This window comes from Psammomys obesus, unplaced genomic scaffold (genome assembly GCF_907164565.1).
Source record: "Psammomys obesus unplaced genomic scaffold, mPsaObe1.curated_primary_1811, whole genome shotgun sequence".
In the NCBI taxonomy this organism is placed as follows: domain Eukaryota; kingdom Metazoa; phylum Chordata; class Mammalia; order Rodentia; family Muridae; genus Psammomys; species Psammomys obesus.
Window position 1 is genome coordinate 5,130,073 of NW_026587556.1, and position 21,270 is coordinate 5,151,342.

At 41.9% G+C, this 21,270-nt stretch overlaps 1 protein-coding gene and 1 pseudogene across 1 annotated transcript in view; both read left to right on the forward strand.

Moving 5' to 3' along the window:
• Gli3 (GLI family zinc finger 3) overlaps nt 1–21,270 on the forward strand; it is a 255,273-nt gene that overhangs the window by 155,119 nt on the left and 78,884 nt on the right. The window contains exons 4-6 of the mRNA XM_055603941.1: nt 10,722–10,927; nt 12,952–13,098; nt 17,193–17,394. Coding sequence (XP_055459916.1) covers nt 10,722–10,927; nt 12,952–13,098; nt 17,193–17,394 — 555 coding nt within the window. The remainder of the gene's footprint in view (nt 1–10,721; nt 10,928–12,951; nt 13,099–17,192; nt 17,395–21,270) is intronic.
• On the forward strand, nt 10,160–10,504 carry LOC129674061 (40S ribosomal protein S20-like; annotated as a pseudogene).

Consider the following 21,270-nt stretch of genomic DNA (forward strand, 5'->3'; position numbering starts at 1 on the left):
TGAAATAGTTTGTTTTGGCTGTTCAAGAGTACGGCCCGACATGGCAGGGTGATCAATCAAAGCACTTGGATATTTAGCATCTGAGGCCGTATTTCTCTAACACTTTTACTTTTTATTTTTTACATGTAATGACTTATTTTGTATTTGTGTGTGTGTGTGTGTGTGTGTGTGTGTGTGTGTGTGTGTGTGTGTATCCGCACATGCAAGCATATGTCGTGGTGCACATTTGGAGGTGAGAGGACAAACAGTGTCATTTACAGTAGGTGGGTCTTCCCTCCTAAATTAGCATAATTAAGATACTTCCCTGTAGACATGCTGAGGGGCCTGTCTCCTAGGTGATTATATACTCTGTCTATGTAGTTGACAGTTGACACCAAACCATCATGCTAACTATGTAGCTAATTACATAGTACTTTTTTAAGAGAAAATAGGAAAGTTGTATTTTTATTGTACATTGCAAAAATGGTACTTTTGTATACGGTATTGGTGTTCCATTTGTTTAAAAGCTAGACTTCCCAAAGTCATAATTTTGATTATAACATGCATTGATGGTAAAATTAAAAACTCGTTATTTAGAGACCATGTTGTCACCAGTCATGAAAATGAGGTCTGCTGGCTTACCCGTTGGCTTTTCCTTTTCCTGTCCTTGTCTGTGAAGTGTTAGAGGAGAGACATGGTTAAGCCAGTAAAGGTGCATGCCACCAAGCCTAATGTTCCGGTGTTCAGTTGCATTCTTGGAACCTATATGGTGGGAGGAAAGAACCAACTCCTCCAAGTTGTCCTCTGACCTCCAAATGTGCACCATAAGGTATGCTTGTGTGTACATGTTTGCGCTCACATTAAATAATAATATACATAATTAAATATAAAAACAAATCTAAAGTGTCAGGCTCATTCAGCTTCTCCCCCCCCCCCCTTTTGTAACATTAATTAACTGGTTAGGAAGAACTACAAGATGCCCATTATCTCCCAAAGACTTACTTGAACCAGTAGTATGTTCACTAAAAGCAATTTCACTAAAATAAAGCACCGTACATCATAATCGATTAATGGACTTTTAATTTAATGGAATTTTAATCTATTAATAGAGATAATTTGCAGTAGCATTTTTGTCAAATTGGTCTTAGCAGTCATCTCTGGGTAGAATAAAATGTACTATAGCTGTAACCCATCACACTGGTCCTATAGTGTAGTGTGCTGGTAGAGGATCTGGGTCAGTCATGTGATGTTTCTTGGCTTCTCCATCCACAAGAAACTTCTGATTTGACTTAGCAAGAACTTTCTCCACTCCCAAAGCTCATATATGCAGTCTATCTTCTGTTGTCTTCCTGGCTCTTAGACCACTGACTTAACAAGTCTATCTTTGTTCAACAGTAGTAAATGTTATATTATTTATGCTCCTTTTAAAATCCCCAAACTTTTTGTAAATTTTGAAAAGTATTGTATATCTGTACTTTGTTCTAAACTTAATTGACAGCAGCTACTATGAGAAACGTCAGTATGTTCAGTGCTAAGAATGTAGGCATTTTATTTTGAAAGGGTTGAGTAATGAACATTGTGTGCACTTTTTTAAAATTTTTTATTAATTACACTTTATTCATTTTGTATCCCCCATAAGCCCCTCCCTTCTCCCCTCCCGATCCCACCCTTCCTCCCCTTTCTGCATGCATGCCACTCCCCAAGTCCACTGATGGGGAGGTTCTCCTCTCCTTTCTGATCTTAGTCTATCAGTTCTCATCAAAAGTGGCTGCATTGTCCTCTACTGTGGCCTGGTAAGGCTGCTCCCCCCTCAGGGGGAGGTGATCAACGAGCAGGCCAATCAGATTATGTCAGAGGCAGTCCCTCTTCCCATTGCTATGTAACCCACTTGGACACTGAACTGCCATGGGCTACATCTGTGCAGGGGTTCCAGGTCATCTCCACGAATAGTCCTTGGTTGGAGTATGAGTCTCTGGGAAGTTCCCTGTGTTCATTGTGTGCACTTTTATGCACACAGATAAATGCATGAAGCTCAGTGATCTGTAGTGAGTCTTCTCAGATAAAAACACCTGCACACAGGGCTGAATACTCTGATATTCTTTTGTTTGTTTATAACGTTGGTTTTCAGCTGTCGTTAAACTTTGTATAAATGGGAGGGATCTTACCATACAGTTATTTGTTCGCCAGGACTGGTCTGCTTCCTTCCAGCATCCCTCATTGTAGTTGGTTCATTTTCATAACTGTTTGGTCTGGTGTGAATTATTTGTTCATTATTCTAACACTAGATCGCTGTTCTTAGAGGATAGAAAATACTTCTGCGATCTTCTAGTTCAGAGGTCACCTGTGCACTCATTATTTTGGGGTTTGTCAGTGGATAGTGACGTACGCATCTACCCAAGTAGCCAGTCCACTGTTGTGCTCTCACAAGGCAGGTCCAGCCTGTGCTGATGGTGGCTGAGCAGTCGCGTTGCTGCACTTCTTTGCCTTAGCCACTCTAATAGATGCTAATAGCAATTTGTGGTTTTCACTTGCTGCACTATACATGATCGTAGCAAAGATTTTTTTGGTTAAATATAATTAGAAAGTAAAGGTAAGGAAGTCATTCTCAGCTCTCTTGAAGTAGTGTTGCACTTGTGAAACAGAGTTCTTACTCTCTCTTTAAAATAAATTACTCATGATTCTTAAGTTTGGCATTTAAGAAAATAGTGCCTTAGCACTAATGTGTACATATACTACACAGAATTTAACTTAGCCATTGGTGGTTTACCTCTATTCAGACCCTGTCTGCCTTGACTCCTGGTTAGCGTTCCATGTTTCATCATCTGAGCATCCTAGAAGCCTTTGGTTAAAGTCTTTGTGCTCTGCCCCTGTCATATCATGTTCATGCATATGCCTTATGTTGTGGCCTCCCACTCATTCTGACCACAAATAAACCCTGGGAAAGGGGACCATATAACTAGGTATTGCATTTTCTGTAATCTCTCCAAGGACTAAAATCATAGTAAGTGGTTCACCAATAAAATAATATCCAGTGAAGCTATCATTGAAGCATTTGCTTGTGCTTTATAGATGCCATTTAAAATATTGAAACCCAAAGTGGTAAATCTGTAAAAGATGTAAAAATTTGTTACGTAGTCATAGGAAATACTGTTCACCTTCAAACGGGACTGGGAATGGATCTGTCAGTTAGGGCTCTGGCAGTTTAATGGAATGGATGTTGAGCAGGGATAAGGGAATAACCAAATAATAGTAATGACCTCCAGGATGAAGAGAGTTAAGAAGATAGAAGTGATTCAGTGGGGGCTGTCCATCAGTAGTCAGAGCCTTGCTTGAGGAATGGAACCATAGTCTCAACTGAGCAGGGAAATGGAGAAATAAATACCCTGATTCTTATCCCTGCTTCCTGCTTCTAACCACACTTCTTTGTGGAAACTCAGGGGGAGAAGACCATCTAACTCAGATTGCAGTGACTAGCTGCCCTGTGTATACTCTGGCTGCAAGTATTAGAGATGCCAACGCAGAGCAACCAAACAGCCAGCTATGTTTCAGGTCACCAAGTGCTTCTGGATCAAAGATAGTAGAGACGCTTATCTTGATGAGAAGAAACGAACTGTCAGACTATGCAAACTTTTGACCATGTTTAGCATATTATCCATACATTTTCACTATTTGTTTTCTCTGCTCTATGGGAAGCAAATATTTAGTATAATTTGGTTTATTAAAACTACTTTATAGGAAGGTCATCAAGATGACTCAGTGGGTGATATCGCTTGCCACAAGCCTACCGACAATGAGTTGAATCCCTGGATCCCACATGGTGGAGGGAAAGAATAGAGTCCCATCAGTTGTTTTTCAACCTTCTACGTGTGTCACGGTGCACATACATAATTAAAAATAGGTATAACTAAAAGTTTAAAACTATACTTTCATTGAATAATTTGCTGAAATAAGAATAACCCTTCTCTGGTCTCTATTACACTGCTCCTTGAAGATGAACACTGTCTACTGCTTTCTAAGGAACAAAATGAAATACAAAATACATTTATGTAGAAGCCACAGTTTAGACTCCTCATGGTTGGAGCACTGGCAAAGAAGCAGGTGTTACAGTGGTGAATTGCAGTGCTCTCTCTCTCTCTCTCTCTCTCTCTCTCTCTCTCTCTCTCTCTGTGAGAGCATGAACCTCATTCAGTTTTTATCATGAGCAATGTGAGTGGTTGCATGGTGTGGTTGTATAGTAACCCCATAAGACAGATGAATGAGTGATAGCAACTTTGATTAGAGAAAGACGTATAATTCTAACTAAGAAGTCCAGCCATTCTTGCAATGTTTTTTTTGTTGTTGTTGTTGGTGGTGGTGGTTTTGTTCATTAGTGGCAACATATCCTAGTACGCTATAAGAATCCTCTATTATTTTTATTGTAATCTATTTTCCTAACCTTATAAAATTTGTCTTAAATTATATGCACAAACAGAAACAATTTATATTGTTTGATTGCCTCATTAAAATAGTCTTTACTTACCTGAAATTGTGCTTAGAGCACCATTCTCAGATTCTCGTGGGTATTTAGAAACAAGGTGGCACTGACTCTTGGGGCCTTAACCAAACAACTGTAGAACCTGCAGAGGGGACTTTTCCTACATGGGTAGAAATTATTTAGGGGGATCTTCTGCCTGAATGGGGATGTTGGGGCTCTGAATTCACGCAAGATGTAGAGGAACGCCCCCTCCTCTCATCCTAGCCCTGGATGCCCAGTTAACACTGAATACAGTTTTATTGAGTGGGCCATTGTCAATATTTCTATAATTCTGTGCTACAGCATGCATGGCATGGCATGGTTTATGTCTGGTTTTAAGCCAATTTGAAATATCATTGCTTTTCCTGAATATTTGTTTGCTCTTTGTGATTTTAGCAATTGAGCACATACAGTCCTAGAATATGAAGGCAGAAAAGTCTTGGGGGCTTCAGGTAATCTTCACTTCCTTTCTTGTGTGGCTCTAATGAAAGTATAAACCAACAGAAAACAAGTCTGATTTTTTTTTTGCTACTTTAATCATCAATTGACTATTTTTAAAAAACAAGTCTGACAAAGATTTACCAAGACATAGTTCATAAAATATGTTCATTTATATGTATCTTTGCGGTTACCTCTGTATTTCTTTATATAGAATTCACCCTTCCCGGTCACTGTCTTAACAAAGTTCCTTCAAGCAGCAGTGCCTGCTAAGTTTAAAGAGTTTAACCTTCTTTCAAAGATGTGTGTTCCATTACAAACATAATGACAGACAAATGATCTAACTATCAAGAATTTGTAAGTGATTCTGTCAGGCAGTGTAAGAAGCATAGATTATTACAGTAGCAGTTTGAGCCATCATAGTTCAAGGATATCCATATACCCTTGTGTCCTTAGAATTACTGCTTTTGTCAGTAATGACCACAGAAGTGTCATCTAACCCAGCTTACTACGGTGTCTTAATGTTCGGTTGCTGTGAAGAGATACCATGACCACAGCAACTTTATAAAAGAAAGCATTTCATGGGGCCTTGCGTACAGTTTCAGAGGCTTAGTCCATTATCATGGCAGGCAGCATAGCAGGATACAGGCCGACATGTTGCTAGAGGTGTAGCTGAGAGTTCTACACCTGGATTCACAGGTAGCAGGGAGAGAGAAGGAGAGAGAGAGAGACTGGGCCTGGTTTGGGCCATTGAAACTTCAATGGCCTCCACTGACATACTTCCTCCATCAAGGCCACACCTACTCCAACAAGGCCATATCTCCCAATACTTTCCATGTAGCACCACTCCCTGATGACCAATCAATCAAATATTCAAAGCCGTGGGGACCAGCTTTATTCAAACCACCACATAGGGTATGATGTGGAAGTCCACTTTAGACAGAGTATACGGAGAAACGGAGCAGTATGGAAAGTGGATCTGCAGCTGCAGTGCTCGGAAGGTAAATTGTCATTTGGACATTACTTACTAGGTCTAGAATAAAGAGGCTTTGTTGGTCATTTTCAAAAATAATTGGCATTGGGTTTGTGTGTGTGGCTTCTTGCGCTCACACAGCAGGGAGGAAGCTGCTGGTGTCCCAGTACGCCCATCTGATGGGTCAGGAGACTGATGTGTGAGTAGGAATGAATTGGAGCCCACACTTAGGGTCTTTCTTCAAAGGATCTAATTTCATGAATGACCTCATAATCTTAGCCCCCTCATGTGGTTCTCTGTCTTTACTAAGGGAGTCCTGGGAAATCCAAGGAGGTTCTTCAGGGAGGAGGACGAAGTAGACTCATATTCAAGTGGTGCTGTGGAGACTGTGAATAGATGCTTACAGCAGTTGTAACCATAATTGCCAAAATTTGCAGTTGATCAAGATACCTTCAGTAGTGGTTTGGTAAACTGGTTCATCTTATTTACAGAGTGTTACATGGTGCTAAAAACAAATGAGTTTTAAAGACAAGCAGGATTGTGTCACCAGGTGTTTTTTAAAAGTTTGTTTCGTTTTGGGTGTTGGGGTTTGTTTTTTGAGACAGGGTTTCTCTGTGTAGCCTTGGCTGTCCTAGACTCACTTTGTAGACCAGGCTGGCCTCGAACTCACAGTGATCTGCCTGTCTCTGCCTGTTTTGTTGTTGTTGTTTTGTTTTTTTATATACATAAAAGGATATGACAGATGAACATTATCAAAGTTCATTTACATACATATATGAAACATAATTAAATCCATTACTGAACAGAATGAAAATACACTATAGGGAGGGAGGATTTTCATCAAGGAAAGGACTTTCAAGGAAACAAATGCTTATCACTAAGTGAAAGAAGCCAGGTGAAAGGCTGTGCTCTTAGAGAATATTGAAAATGGCAAGAATCTCAGTGATTGAGATTTAGGGGTGCCAGAAGTCTGTACTGTAGCTTGATTTTGCTGCTAATATGAATTCACCCTGAGGAAGCCCCCTCCCTTCTCTCAAGTTTGACCAGGCTTACCTCAAACCCAGAGATCACTTTGCCTCTGCTTCCAGAGTGCTGCAATTAAAGGGTTAAAGGTATGCACCACCATGCCTGGCTAGAATGTCTTTATAAACAGAGATCCCAGCATTTCAAGGTTTGAAATTATGCAGCATTCTGTATTTGCCAATCCTGGTATATGTGCCTGTCTATATGTCGTACGATATGATTTTATATGTGCAGATGTATAGATGCCCTTATGTATTTTGGATGAGCCTATGTACCAAGCACAGTCTTGGGATGTCTGTTAACCATAAGAGACTCTTCACCCCAGAAAGCAAAGCACAGAGAGCATGGAGACTGTGTCTAGGTTACACAGCTCCCTGCTCCTGAGCTGCTTGCCTCATGCCTTCCCTCCACTGAGGTCCAGTGCCTGTCTCCAGGATTCCTGATGAGCCTACACTGAGTCACTGCTGTGAACCACTTGCCTGTTCTTGCAGAAGTGGGTGGCTTCTGTTTACCAGATGGCCTGTTTCCTGAGGCAGTTAGTGAGCCGGGTGCCTATTTTGCACGCCTCCAAAGCCTGTCCAAGTCACCTTGTTTGTAAACAGTGATCCCCTATCTCTGAGTGTATGTGTCTGGAAGAGACCCATTTGGCAACTGGTTAAAGTCTACCAGCTTTAGCTCCAAAGCTTGGAGTAATATCCTTTCTGCTGTTCCTTTGCACTAGTGCATGAATGGCCCTGAGGGCAGCACTCTTGTCAGGGATGGAGTGGCTGTGTCCAGAATCCCTCTGGGAAGTTCCTTTAGTTATTTATTCCCTCGGTCTCCCCGGTCTCCCCATGGCTAAAGCTCAGGCTAAAGCAGTGAGGAGAACAACCCTGGAGGCTCCACTTCTCTGCCTTACTCTGGGGTGAGTGGCCGAACCAGCCCTCCCTCCATGGCTCCCTTGTACTTAGGAATGTGGGTTTGTACTCATGGGCATGATTCTCCTAAGTGGAATTGGGGCTGGTGAGGACAGAATGTTAGACACAGAATAAGCTCTAGTCCTTATGAAAATGAAAAACAAAGTAACCCACCAAGAAGGGGGACAGGCCTCACCAGTTTGTAGGTCATATTGTTCAACCTGCCGGGATCACCACAGTGTTTGCCAGAGGTGTCCTCTCAAGACCTCAGTGAAGTGGTTACTCTCTGTGTGTCTGCTGGTATCTCAGGGTAAGGTTATGTTTTATAAGAATTATTTTCGAGTCAAACTGGAAGGATTGATCTTTCTTTCTGATAGAAATGAGTGTGAACTTCCCTAGTACTTGTAAGTGAGCTAAGGAGTCGGAATGGAGTTTGATTTACTCAGCGGCAGAAGACCAGCCAACCACGTGGAGCTTCGGGGGTGCTGCTCCAGAGACACAGAGGAAACTCTGCTTGTAGTTGAGAGATGAAGAAGACCCACGGCTTCCAACAGCTTCTATTCACTTTTGTCCAATGGAATAAAGGCCCTTTAATTTTTCAGATTGGCACATAAATAGTGTGTGTGCGCATAGCAGCCAGTAGCTCTCCACGTGTGCCTGTCATATTCAAGCTTGTTTTTAAGTGTGTTGCTACACATTTCTAGGTGCTAAGAACTGTGTGGCAGAGACTTCTTGCCCTTTGTGTGTAAATTTAGGAAACGGGATTTCGTGAACTTCACCAGAAGGGGCTCCAGGTAATAAATACAAGTGAGAAAATCCCCACACCACCAGCACCTTCCTTCAGCTTATTTTCTAGGAAGAGAATGTTGGATCTTTGCTTCACATGGTCGGTAGGCCTGCTGGAGCCATTTCCATTATGATCCTGTTCTGACAGGATGACAGGGCTGGGGCCCCAGCAGTAGTGTCTTTGCTTCTCGGGGGTGGGGTGGGGGAGGTAATGGCATTTTACGCTCTTTCATTTCACTCTTAAACATGTGCTCTCGGTATCCCTGTCTCTGTCAGGATCGGTCTGTTCTTCTTGTGGCCGTGCCCTGTGCAAATGAGGCAAGCAGTAAGTACAGAGTCTAGCCTGTCATAGCCAGTTCCCTGGATGGTCCACAGAAGGAGCGGTTTATTAGGGAAGGAGAACAGTGGTGCAGAGTTTTCCAGACTTGCCGTTCTACACATGGCTTCCCCTGGGGTCGCCAGGAGTGGCGGAATGTCTGTGTGCCCTGAGGATGACGTTACAAACAGGATTCTGAGATCAAATACCTCAGGGAGTATTGTAGAGTCTGCGTTTCAGGGACGCAAACCGTCCCCGTTATCTCATGGCTACCAAGGCCTGAGGTTGACGAAACCCTGATTCTGTTCCAGATTTCCCAGCCCAGGTTTTCCTCAGTTGTTGGATCCTCTCTACATATGCTAAATAAGGATCCATGTGAGAAATGAGCAGGAGCAGAAACCCGATTCTCAGTGTTGCCTCATGGAAAAGAGGAAGTCCCTCTCCTTACCTGCAAGGCCCCTCCCCGAAAGCATTTCATAGATACAGAGACTGGCTTCCCATCTCCTATGGGCCTGCGCCTGCCTTTGGTCTTCTGCTTATGGGAAGCTTTGCCAGTTGGAGGCTCAAACTGGACAGATTTTGTTTAATAGTGAAGCACTATCAAGTAAGAAGTAAGTTTTAAATGTTGCCATTAATATTTGGGTCAATTGGAAGATAGAGTCATGGCTTAGTTGGCTGTTACGAGGATTTCTTCATGGGGGGAAGCTAACGGCTGAGTGTTCGTGTGCGTGTGCGTGTGCGTGTGCGTGTGTGTGTGTGTGTGTGTGTGTGTGTGTGTGTGTATGTGTGTGGTGAGCAGGTGTTCTATCACTGAGCTAAAACCTCGTCCACTTCTTGGAGACAGTCTCTTAGGTTGGCCTTGAGCTAATAACTGTACCATAACCCTTGAACTTATGACCCTTCTGCCTCAGGCTCCTGAGTTCTGGCATTACAAGTACCTACTACCACAGGTAGTACCTAAGCGGCTAAGGCTGGCTTTAAAAAACAAAAACAAAACAAACAAACAAACAAAAAAACCACCCCCCATATCTTCAGAGTTGTGTGAAATAGCTCAGAAGTCAGTTTTCTTTGCTCAGCTAACCTGACAGTATTCTAGCCGACTGCAACTTCCCGATGTGTCCTTTCTGCGACGTGGTGGTGCGTGCCGTGCAACGCTGTTCAGTCCGCTCCGGTCCTGACTCACCGCTGTCCGCTCCTGCCGAGGAACGAGTCGCTCAGGAAGCCACGCCACAGCCATGGCCTTTAAAGATACCGGGGAGACGCCCGTGGAGCCCGAGGTGGCGGGCGATTCTCCGGATTCGAATCACGCCCACCATCCATAGTGTGAAGTCTCTGGAGAAGGTGTGTGCTGACTTGACCAGAGGCGCAAAGGGAAAGAAGCTGAGCGTGAAAGGACCAGTGTGCATGCGCACGCCACCAAGCCGCCGAGACCCACCACAAGAAAAAACGCTTTGTGGTGAAGGTTCCAAGACATGGGATCGTTTCCAAATGAGAATCGTCCTTCAGAGATTGTTAAACATTTTACTTCCATCAGTACTGAGCCAGGAGTGGAGGTTCAAGTCACCATTGCAGATTCTTAAGTCAACCTATTTTAATAAATTGACTTAACCGGTTGTTCAAAAAATAAAAAAAAATGCTAAAAATTGACTTATACCTGACATTTTTTTTAACCTAGGCACCCTGAGCCCATTTAAAATCTTCGTTTCTCCACAGAATGTGAAAGACATGTATATGTTCCTGTACAAACAGGGGTGCTTTCTCACACCTATGTCTGTGTCTCTTTTTCTCTGTTTCCAGGCCTTCTGCCTTATCTAGTAGCCCGACGTATCCAGACCTGCCCTTCATTAGGATCTCCCCACACCGTAACCCCACTGCAGCTTCAGAGTCCCCCTTCAGCCCCCCACACCCCTACATCAACCCATATATGGACTACATCCGCTCCTTGCACAGCAGCCCGTCCCTCTCCATGATCTCAGCGGCCCGAGGCCTGAGCCCTACAGACGGTAAGTCCTGCACGCTTGTTCTAATGAGGATAACTGCCACCCTTGCGTTTCCCCATGACAAGTACTTTAAGTTCCCCTTTAATTTCAGCTTATGGCACTGCTTCTGTGGGTGGTGGTGTCCAGACTTTCATGTAAGGGTAGCAGTTTAGAGAGGGTTTCCGTAACCTGGGACTAAAAGCAAGAGCTTACGGACACCCCTCCTTGCCATTCAAGCCCTCCTTCTGCACTCCACACATGCTTACTCAGCCCTTCAGGGAGGCAGAAGAAGGGAGTTAGAAAGAATCTAAAGGTGCAGTTAGGATTGTAACTATAACTGGCTAGTAGAAATCTGACTGTCTGCAGAGCTGGTACTTGCGGTTACTTTATGGAAACCATGCTCATTATCTGTATTTAATGAGTGTGAATGAGATATCCATTGAATGATTGATGGGTATGCCTTCCCTTTCCTGCTTCATGAAAGACTCCAAATACTTACTGTCTTAGTTTTCTATTGCTATGAAGAGGTACCGTGAGCAAGGTAACTTACAGAAGTATTTATTGGGGCTTACAGTTGCATACAGATAGAATCTATGACCACCCTGGCGGCAGCCAGGCAAGCATAGCAATGGAGCAGTAGCTAAGAGCTTCCTTATCTGCAAGTCGGAGAGAGAGAGAGAGAGAGAGAGAGAGAGAGAGAGCGAGCACCAGTTAGCAATGGTGTGAACTTTTGATACCTCAAAGCTTACCCCCAATGACACATTTCCTCCCAACAAGGCCACGCCTCTTAGTCCTTCCCAAAAAGTTCCACTAACTGATGACCAAGTATTCAAATATACCTGCTTTAGGGGGACCATTCTCATTCAAACTACCACAATACCCAATCAGATAAGTTCACTAATATTTTCCTCTTGTAATCTTAATATTTCAAAGATGCTCATTTTTGTTATGTATCACGCATAAAAAGTATTGCCTGGAGACGCCAGCCCAAAGCATCTGTTGCCAGGATTCTTCTCCCTGTAGCTAGCCATTGCTCAAATCTATGCCCTAAGCACTACAAACATGGCTTTACTTTTGCCTCCTAGCTACACCGTGGAACTTCTTTGAATCCAGATTTCTGAAAATCTAGAGGCCACCCTCAGAACTGCTACACATAAATTGCACATAAATTGGCAGGTAGAAACCAATTATTATCCCACTCCTGTAAGACTGACTCTTGCCAGTAAATTGTTCCAGATTGATAGGTACATTTTCTTTTTGATTTTCTAGTCGAGGCGAGAAAAGGAAAAAGAGAGCTTTTAAATTCTGGAACGTGAAATTGCAGCTTATCATTCAGTTGTGTGTCATTAATGCCTGCTGCCCTTTTTTCTTTCTCGTAAACTCTGACTTCTTGTGTTAGTGAGTGTTAACTCAGACACTCCTGTCAGGAGCCTAGGGAAGTATTTTAAGTATGTCTGGAAAGATATCACAGTTGTCTGAGTTGTCTACTGTTGTAAGAAGTATGAACATACAGTAATTGTCTGTAGGAAACTGTTTTCTTTGCAGGGGGAGGGAGTCAGTCATGGCCATTCACACACAGCCCATCATCCTGGTACAGATGGGGGGGACAAGTTTGTGTATGTTGGACTCCCCATAAACTACATTGTCTAGTTGACATCATTGCTTTTCTTAGTGTATACGTGTCTGCTCTGTGATCACAAAATGACTAAATTGCCTGAATGACATATTTTTAGAATGTGTCGTCTTAAGAGATACATGACTGTATATATATGTATGCATTAATCATTTTGAATTCTTTAACAAAGAACAAAACTTTTGTAACGTACTTTATTACTTTTATTTCTCTAGTTTTCTTCCTGGGTAAAGACATAGGATACCAGTGAATACATACTTAGAAAACCTTTGTTGCGTGGAACCATGAAAACCATGAAAGCATTGTGTTTGAAGGCTAAATGACAGATGGACTTGAGATGCTTCAAAAAAAAAAAAAAAAAAAAAAGAGTGGCTACTTGTTCTTGTAACTGTCACCATCCTACTTCCTCTTGTAGCCCCCCATGCTGGAGTCAGCCCTGCAGAATACTATCACCAGATGGCCCTGCTGACAGGCCAGCGCAGCCCCTATGCAGACATCCTCCCGTCAGCCGCCACTGCCGGTGCAGGGGCCATCCACATGGAGTACCTTCATGCCATGGATAGTAAGTGACAGGGCTGGTGGCTGGGGTCCTGGGAGGGTACCAAAAGCTAACTAGGAAATGGAGAGGAGGCGTCAAGGGTTCGGTAATGGGCTAAATTTTCAATCTAAGGGAAGCTTCTTCCACAGAAGGAGCCAGCCTGAGATGACCCAGGACTAAGATATGCAGAGAACTGTAGTTTGGTAGCTGTGCTAGAAATGTGACTTATCAACACATCATCCTGCTCTGCTTCTTGTGGTATGAAAATGGAGGAACAGAGGTGCTACCTGGATGGACTTTGCCTGGCCTCTCCATGGTTTCATGGATTTTATCCTTTAGAAAGTAAAATTTAGGAAGGAAGGAAGGAAGGAAGGAACGAAGGAAGGAAGGAAGGAAGGAAGGAAGGAAGGAAGGAAGGAAGGAAGGAAAGAAGGAAGGAAAGAAGGAAGGAAAGAAGGAAGGAAAGAAGGAAGGAAAGAAGGAAGGAAGGAAAAGAAAGGAAAAACCAAATAAGAAACTACAAAATATGATTTATTCCCATTCACATACCCCTATATTAAAACACTGTGTTTCATGATGACCCTTTGTAGCTGCTAAGATCATGGAAGGTTTATGATAGTTATACGTAGTGGGAAAATACCCAGAAACATTTCTAAATTTTAGTACCTGGCAATGAAGGAAAGAAGATTGAGTATGGGGTTTTTTGTTTGTTTTTGTTTTTGTTTTCCATATCACGTGTGCCTAGAGACACATGAGGGCTCCTTTGGGTCACAGTGGGCCTGTGACAATGACTTCTTACAGCACCAGAGCTCTCAAGAAGCTGTTCAGTGAATACGCATTGGCAGGGTCTTGCAGAGTTAAGCTGAAGCCTTGCCCGCTGTACAGCAGGGAAAGTATGGTTTTTCTAGCAGGGGTGCTTAAGAGTCACCTTTGTGAGGGGGTGTGCTTTTGTTAATCTAGGCCTCAGATTTAGCAAGTCAAGAGGATGGTTGATCCACACAGGAATAAAAATTGACAGTCTGAGTTTGCTAATCAACCAGAACCACCTTGGTGTTCCCCAAAGGAGTGTGGCCTGGTGCTGGCCTCTGTTGGGCCGCTTGTTACCACACACCTAGTGAAAGGACTGTGTTGTACCCTCTGTGGGGGATTTTGTTGGTAGAATCAGTAGCATAAAGATCTTAGGTTTCAGATCCATCATAACCACATTTCAATTAGCGATTGTTGGGGGGGGGCAGTTCACCGTTATTATGCAAATTAGTTATTTAAAAATCTGCAAATAAAGAATTAAAATAAGAGAGACTCCTTGGAAGGTCAGCCTGTGTTACTTTCACTCTTTGATAAGAATGTGTTCAGTCAGGCAGTGGCTTTTTTTTTTTTTAATCTAAATAAAGGATGAAGCTACCCTTTTACTTTGTAAAAACTAATTAAAGGAATTTTAATTTGCCAGAGTATATAGTAAATTGACTGTCATTAAGTAGGAATTTAGATGTTCTATCATTCATCACATGAAAAGAAAGCTCCTCTTTCTCTGTCAGAAATTTTTATTAGGATAGAGAAACAAAAACAATTAACAGAAACTAGGTTGGAACGCCCCGTGCTGGAGCGGTAGAAACGCTCTGCGGCGGGGTGTGTAGCTCAGGGGTAGAGTGCTTGCCTAGCACGTAGAAGGCTTGTGTTCAGTATCTACCTCTGCAAAGCTGGTGGGAGCACATGCCTTGGCTCATGAAGGATGGCTTTTGACATGGGAGCTAGAGCACTTAGTGTGACACATTAGGCTAAGCAGCTATATTCACAGCTCTGATAGTACCTGAGGTTGCCCTCAACCTCGAGCCTATAACTCCATAAGGAGTGTCCTAGCGGAGAGCAAGGACTACTAAGTCCATGGTGTAACATATGACCAGAAACTGACTTAAACCACTGTTATTCTCAGAGAGAGAGAGAGAGAGTCTGTGAGGACATTTTCCAGCCCGACTTTTGTGACCTAAAATGTTTGATGAGAACATCTCGCCATGCCTCTGGACCCTGACTCTGAATGATGTATGGTAGATCTAAGGCTTCTTATGTTTCATAGGATCAGGTCACGTTACTTCCTGTATCACTGCTAATTAGTGAGGGCTAGCATTTAGAAGGCTGCAGTAAATCATGAGCATCCCTACCAAGAGCAGATGTGGCAGAGACAAAAAAATGTCTAGCTCATCTTGCTGCCTGTAAGTCCTATGGAAAGTGGCTATTACAAAGGGTTATGTGGAAACTGACCATAAATCTGATCTGTCCTTTAGATTGTCTGGAAATGACAGGTATTTCTCCATTAAAATCTTTTATGATGAAATTAGCTTATTGCAGTGAGTAATTGCAAAATAGTTAACGTTCAAGGCAGAGGGTGTAGTAAAAAAATGACATACCTTTTAGATACCAGAAGTGTCCACAGAGCTGAGATTACTGTTCTGTACTTACATGCCCTATGTCAGCTGGTGATGAAGCTGTTGTAAATGAGTGAGCCCATTTTAAATGTAACTGAAGGGGAATTGAGAAGGCACCTTGCTTGTCACTCAGAGTGGCGGATGAGTGTTACACGTGGAGATTACTACCCCTTTGTACTACTGTTTACGTGAGATCAATTGTAAAGCCTTTCATAGCCATCCGTTCTGATTCATGAAATTGTCTCAGAGCATGGTGGATTGTTATCTTGTCTGAAGTCTGTTATGGTGACACAAACTTTTAATTCCTGTACTTGGGAGGCAGGGTTAAGCAAGAGGTTGTCATTTTAAGGCCAATGGGATAAAACACACATGCACACACACGTGGCAGTAGGAGAGAGGATGGACAGATGGACAGAGGCTGAGAGAATAGTCCATTTCTGAAGAAAATATTTCCATTGCATTTTCCGGACATCTATTGCATTGTCTTTTTGTGTTGGTTTAAGATTGTCTACTACTTTAATTTTTCTAAGTAAGGCACAATTGCCACATTCCCATAAGCAGTCATATTCATGGTATGAACTATAAAGTCTTCTGTTAGTACTTAAATGATTTGTAATTGATTTGCTTCTTACCTGGCGAGATAACGTTCTCATTCTCTCATTGAGCTTTAGTTTTATGACTGACTTGTAAATTGATCTTCCAAAGGTGGGCGTGGACCAGTGGGCTACATTCTCTGCTATGCCCTAAGACTTAGATCTTGACGTCTAACAAATTTGAATGCAAATCACGTTTAATTGTGAGCCTCTGGTTAGAAACCACTATCAAGTGGGCATGTGTTTAGATTGAGTTACTAACCTCCAGACTGAGAGGCTGTCAGCAGGTTTTCCGTGAAGTTTAAAGACTGTTAGTTCTTTAATGGCAGAGAAAGGGCCATTTCAATGTCCTTAGGCACACAGACCTCATTATCATGTTCGCAGGGTTTATTCCTCCCTCCTTGGAAAGTTTATAAACCACCACCATCAACAGCATGGAATGTATGTTAGATGAGGAGGCTTTTAGTCAGGAACCCTCCATCTTGACACCACTGAGCCCAAGACTCTATATGGCAGGACCCCAAATTGAGTATGAGGGACTGGATAATGCATCTGTCATTTGCTTTAGTGATGCTATAAGTTTACCAGGGAGCATTTTACTGCTGGAGTCACAGAGGGAAAAAAAGGCATAGTTACACCAATTCCTTATTTTAGCATGCTTTAATTCTTTTTTTTTTTTCGTCATTCAACTCACTGCCTTAAAATGGTGTGTGTTAGAGTGGAGAGGGCATTGTGTTGCAACTGTGGGAACCTCTGTCTTTGTCACTTGTAGTGAATTAATGATGGGAATATCTAAGCAGCTGTCAGATTCATAAATCATTAGAAATGAGAAGGATAACACATAAAAGTCTCTCCCTTTTGTTGAGCAATTTATCATTTTGCCTGCACATTAATAAACAGCGCTCCTCTGAGGTAAGCCCCTGGAAGATAAATATTTTCCTCTGATTTCCTCAATTGTAGCCGGTAGATCACAAGGGGGAGGAGAGCTCCTTGTCACCACGAGTTGCCAACTTCTTGTCCTTCTCCCTCTGCACCGAGAAGTGGCAGTCAATAGTGTATAGATTCTGGCTGTAGGTAATCAAGTTCTGTTTTGTTTCTGTAACAGGCACCAGATTTCCCAGCCCCAGGCTGTCAGCTAGGCCCAGCCGAAAGCGCACACTGTCCATATCACCACTGTCCGATCATAGCTTCGACCTTCAGACCATGATAAGAACATCTCCTAACTCCTTGGTCACAATTCTCAATAATTCTCGTAGCAGCTCTTCAGCTAGTGGCTCCTATGGGCACTTATCGGCAAGTGCAATCAGGTACGTATTTTCCTGAATCCGTTATGTGTATATAATAAAGTGTCAGTGCTCAGATGAGCCAGTAATCCATTTGCAGTGCCAGTGGTCTGAGAGGAAGAATCAACATGCTGCTGCATCCAGGATTCAGGTTAAATACCACAACAATGGGCCAAAATTAATTTGATTGTGTGCGTTAGTCAGTGGTTCTTCTGTGGCTGTTTTTCAGTTACGATGAAATACACTTCTTTGAGACAGAGAATTTCAGTCTTGTGTTGCAAATAGTTTCATAAAATAAAAGCTAATTCTGCCTGGTTGCCCAGGTAGACAAAGACAGACAAGTTTACTGTACAGCTCTCAAGGGAAAGGGACACTTTGTGAATGAAGAAGCGTTAGAACAGTGTGTTTTGGTTCAACAGAAAACAGATATAGATGATTTGGAGGCACCTACAAAGCTATTCACTGGTGAGTTAACACGAAATCCAGTGGGGGGGATATATATATATATTTTTTTTTTAATTACACATTCCAGCTTACTTTTAAAGATAAAAGCTTTAACTATCTTTTCTGTACAATGACATAATTTCAACATGCTGTTACGTGAATGCAAAGGAATATGAAAAATGATTATTAAAAAAAATTCTTATTGCTAATGATCAGATTTGGACCAGTGTTACTGACTACAAAGGGAACATAAGCCGTGCTAAGAATCTGTGAGATGTTCATGCTGCTTCCGTCAGCTTGATCACCTTCTTTTAACTGTGCTAGTTATAAATGATGGAGGCAGAACTGAGCAGTATTCCAGTGGTTAATTAAATAGTCCTGGTTATAATCTTTAGCTCTCGTCTTCCCTACAGTTTTCACCATAGTCTGGGAATTCGCTTACCAGTAATCTTTGAATTATGGTTCTGTGGCTGTGGGTGGTTCCTTGTTTTGAGAGCATGGACTGGCGATGGTGGCATGATGACAGGGCACTTGGGAAGAGAAGACAGGCATCAGGAACTCAAGGCCAGCTTAGGCTACTTGACATCGTGTTGAAAAAGAAACAAAATAAAACCCCAAGAAAACACAGTAAATAATTGGAACGTACAAGGCTGATGAGTGTTTTCACTCGCCTTGCTTTTAGTAAGTAAAAATGTAGTTTATTTTCTACACAAGCTTTAGTTATTAACTGATCAGTTTTTTTTATGGTGACTTTATGTGTGTGGGAAATGTCAGTAGTTCAGAAAATACACATAAATAATAGTAATGTCTCCATATTTATTAATAATAACTAATACCATTGTTCTAACATTTTCCAGTGCAGTTTTGGTTTCAATTTCGAGTTCAATTATCAGTGATTCTCATTGGCAGGCAAGTTAGGATTATTGTTAGAAATCATGATTTTCATTTTCTGCTCTTCTTTCATATTGGCTGATAAGAAGTGGAAATATGAAATAAAGCAACACCTGCTTTATTTGCTTTATCATGTGACTCTAGGCAGCACATAGTGTAGGGTTTGGAGTGTCTGGAGGTTACCACAGAGAGTGTGGTCTAAGATGTCTCAGGATTAGCTAGCATAGTTACCGGTGTAGGCCTCAGCATCTGTAGACAGATCCCAGCTTTGGCTCCAATTTGCATATTTAACAGCTGCAGGTAGGACACCGGTGTGGTTTGTTGGAAAGGGTCATGTTTTAGTAAAGGTTATGTGGGGTCCACATGGGACAACATTTCTTCCTCATTGGGTAGAGTTGCAAGAGAAATGACCCCGAATGATGCTTTTAAGAGACAATGCCGCTGGCCTGGCCGTGCTACATCAGTGATGTTTCAGCCCGTTGCTCTCTAACCCATGGCAATTTGTCCCTCTTCTCCTGGCATGTGTTCTTAGGTCATCTGCTACCATAAATTTTATCTTAATTTGCTAATATTTTTTAATTATGTGACTTGGCCAAAACATCTATGTAGAAAATTCACATACTGTGATACTCACACAAATGATAGTCACATAAACGACTTTGTGGCTTTTGAGGGGAGGTGGTAGTACTGGAGATTGAACTCAGGACGTTGGCTGTGCTGGACAGGTGCTACACCACTGAGCTATACCTTTAGCCCCAGAATCACTTTGTGAACTATTCTTCTTTTTCTTAATTATCCCTATTTGCTTGTTGTATTCTTTACAGTGTCTTAGAATTCATGCTAGAAAGTGCCACATAATTGTCCAAGTATTGCCATGTATTCTTACTTAGCATCTTCATGACATCTTACCTTTACTCTGAGAAGGAGGCACCACACTTCAGACACCACCGGTACCCTGACTTACAAAGATCATTTCATTAAAAGTGGAAGAAGAGAGTCAGGATCACTTTAAAAACCAGTGAGTTCTCAGAATATCCTGTGACAGTCAGGTGACCCAGCACCATCATGTACTCATTTTCTTTCTTGCCCTTAGTATTTTCATGCAAATCCTCTCTCTCCTAGTGGGTCATTGATACAGGTAAATGGTATGTTAAGCTAATATGTCACAATTTTTTTTTAAACATAGAAGGTAATCCATTATGTGATGAGCTGCCATGCACTATTATAATGTAATAATGATACTGATGAGTTAGTATCATCTCATCATCTCCACTTGCCAGAGAAACTTTGCTGTGTTGTTGGGCCTAGACCTAAGTAAATCTACTCAGCAATAATCAAGTATGCACCAGAAAGTGGACACCCTGAAGGCAGATGCCTTTCTGAAGGTGAACAGTGCAAGAAAACTGAGCAAGAAGTGCCTTTGATGTCTGCGTTGAACTGGATAAGAGGACAGGCACATGGAAGGAGGAAGCTGGCCAGTTTATGACACTTGATGAGTACCAGTGCCACCAGCATTCCAGTCTCCTCTTCATTGCTTTACCCCCCAACCATCCCTGACTTTCACACTTACAATTTTCCAATGACTACTTCAGTGTTAATGTTGACAGTATATAAGGTAATTATATCACTTTAAGTTTGTAAGGATGTGATTCTGTAATAAAGCAATCATTTAGGTGTCTGTTGCCATCTGTTTTTCCTGAAGTAGAGCAGGGCACCAGAACTCTCCTTCACATCCCTGCATCACGTGTGTCCTCTCTCATTGACACGGCATGACAAATAGTTAATGAATGAATATATTAAGGAGTTTTCTCTTCCACCCAGTGAGCAATGAAAATACCCACCACCCTTTTTTTTTATTGAGTGATTCTCATTTTCCAGAAGTTAAGATCTATTTGAATGTTATTCTGCATTCCTACAGATTGATTATATTATACATAGGTATACATAGTGAATACACAGATACATTATACATAGGAGCAGAAACAGAGAAGCTGATAGAAAATAAAGGGTTAAAGTAGTAAATGTCTGTCCTATTGGTGTATTATTTTTGTATTTTTAAAATATTTACTTAACAATTCAGGCTTCTTTAAAATATCTTACAAAACAATACTCTGAAAAGTCTGCTGGCATACAGTCCTTGGGTCTGCCAGACTGGGTATGTATTCCAAGTCCTTTTTATCTATAGCTGCTGTAACTCAAGAGAGAAAACAAAACACATATTGTAAAAGATTTCATGTAAAGAAATTGTAAGTTCTCCATCTCTTAAAGGTTTCCACTGAAGACCACAGCATTAAGAAGCCTGTGGTCCTCAATCCACACTTAAACCTAATATTATAATAGCTCATTACCTATATTATATTTAAAAGGTGGTTCTTCCAATACCTCCCCCCCAGATATTAAGCCATCCTAGGAAGAGAAGGCATTTCAAATGATGTAACTGGAATGGAGAAATGATTAGTAAACACATTCCCAGTACACCAGGTCTGGCTTTTTCACTCTCAGTTTAGCAGTAAAATGAAGATGATTTCCTCAGTAGTTGTTTAAGGTCTGGCATGGTTAGGAAAA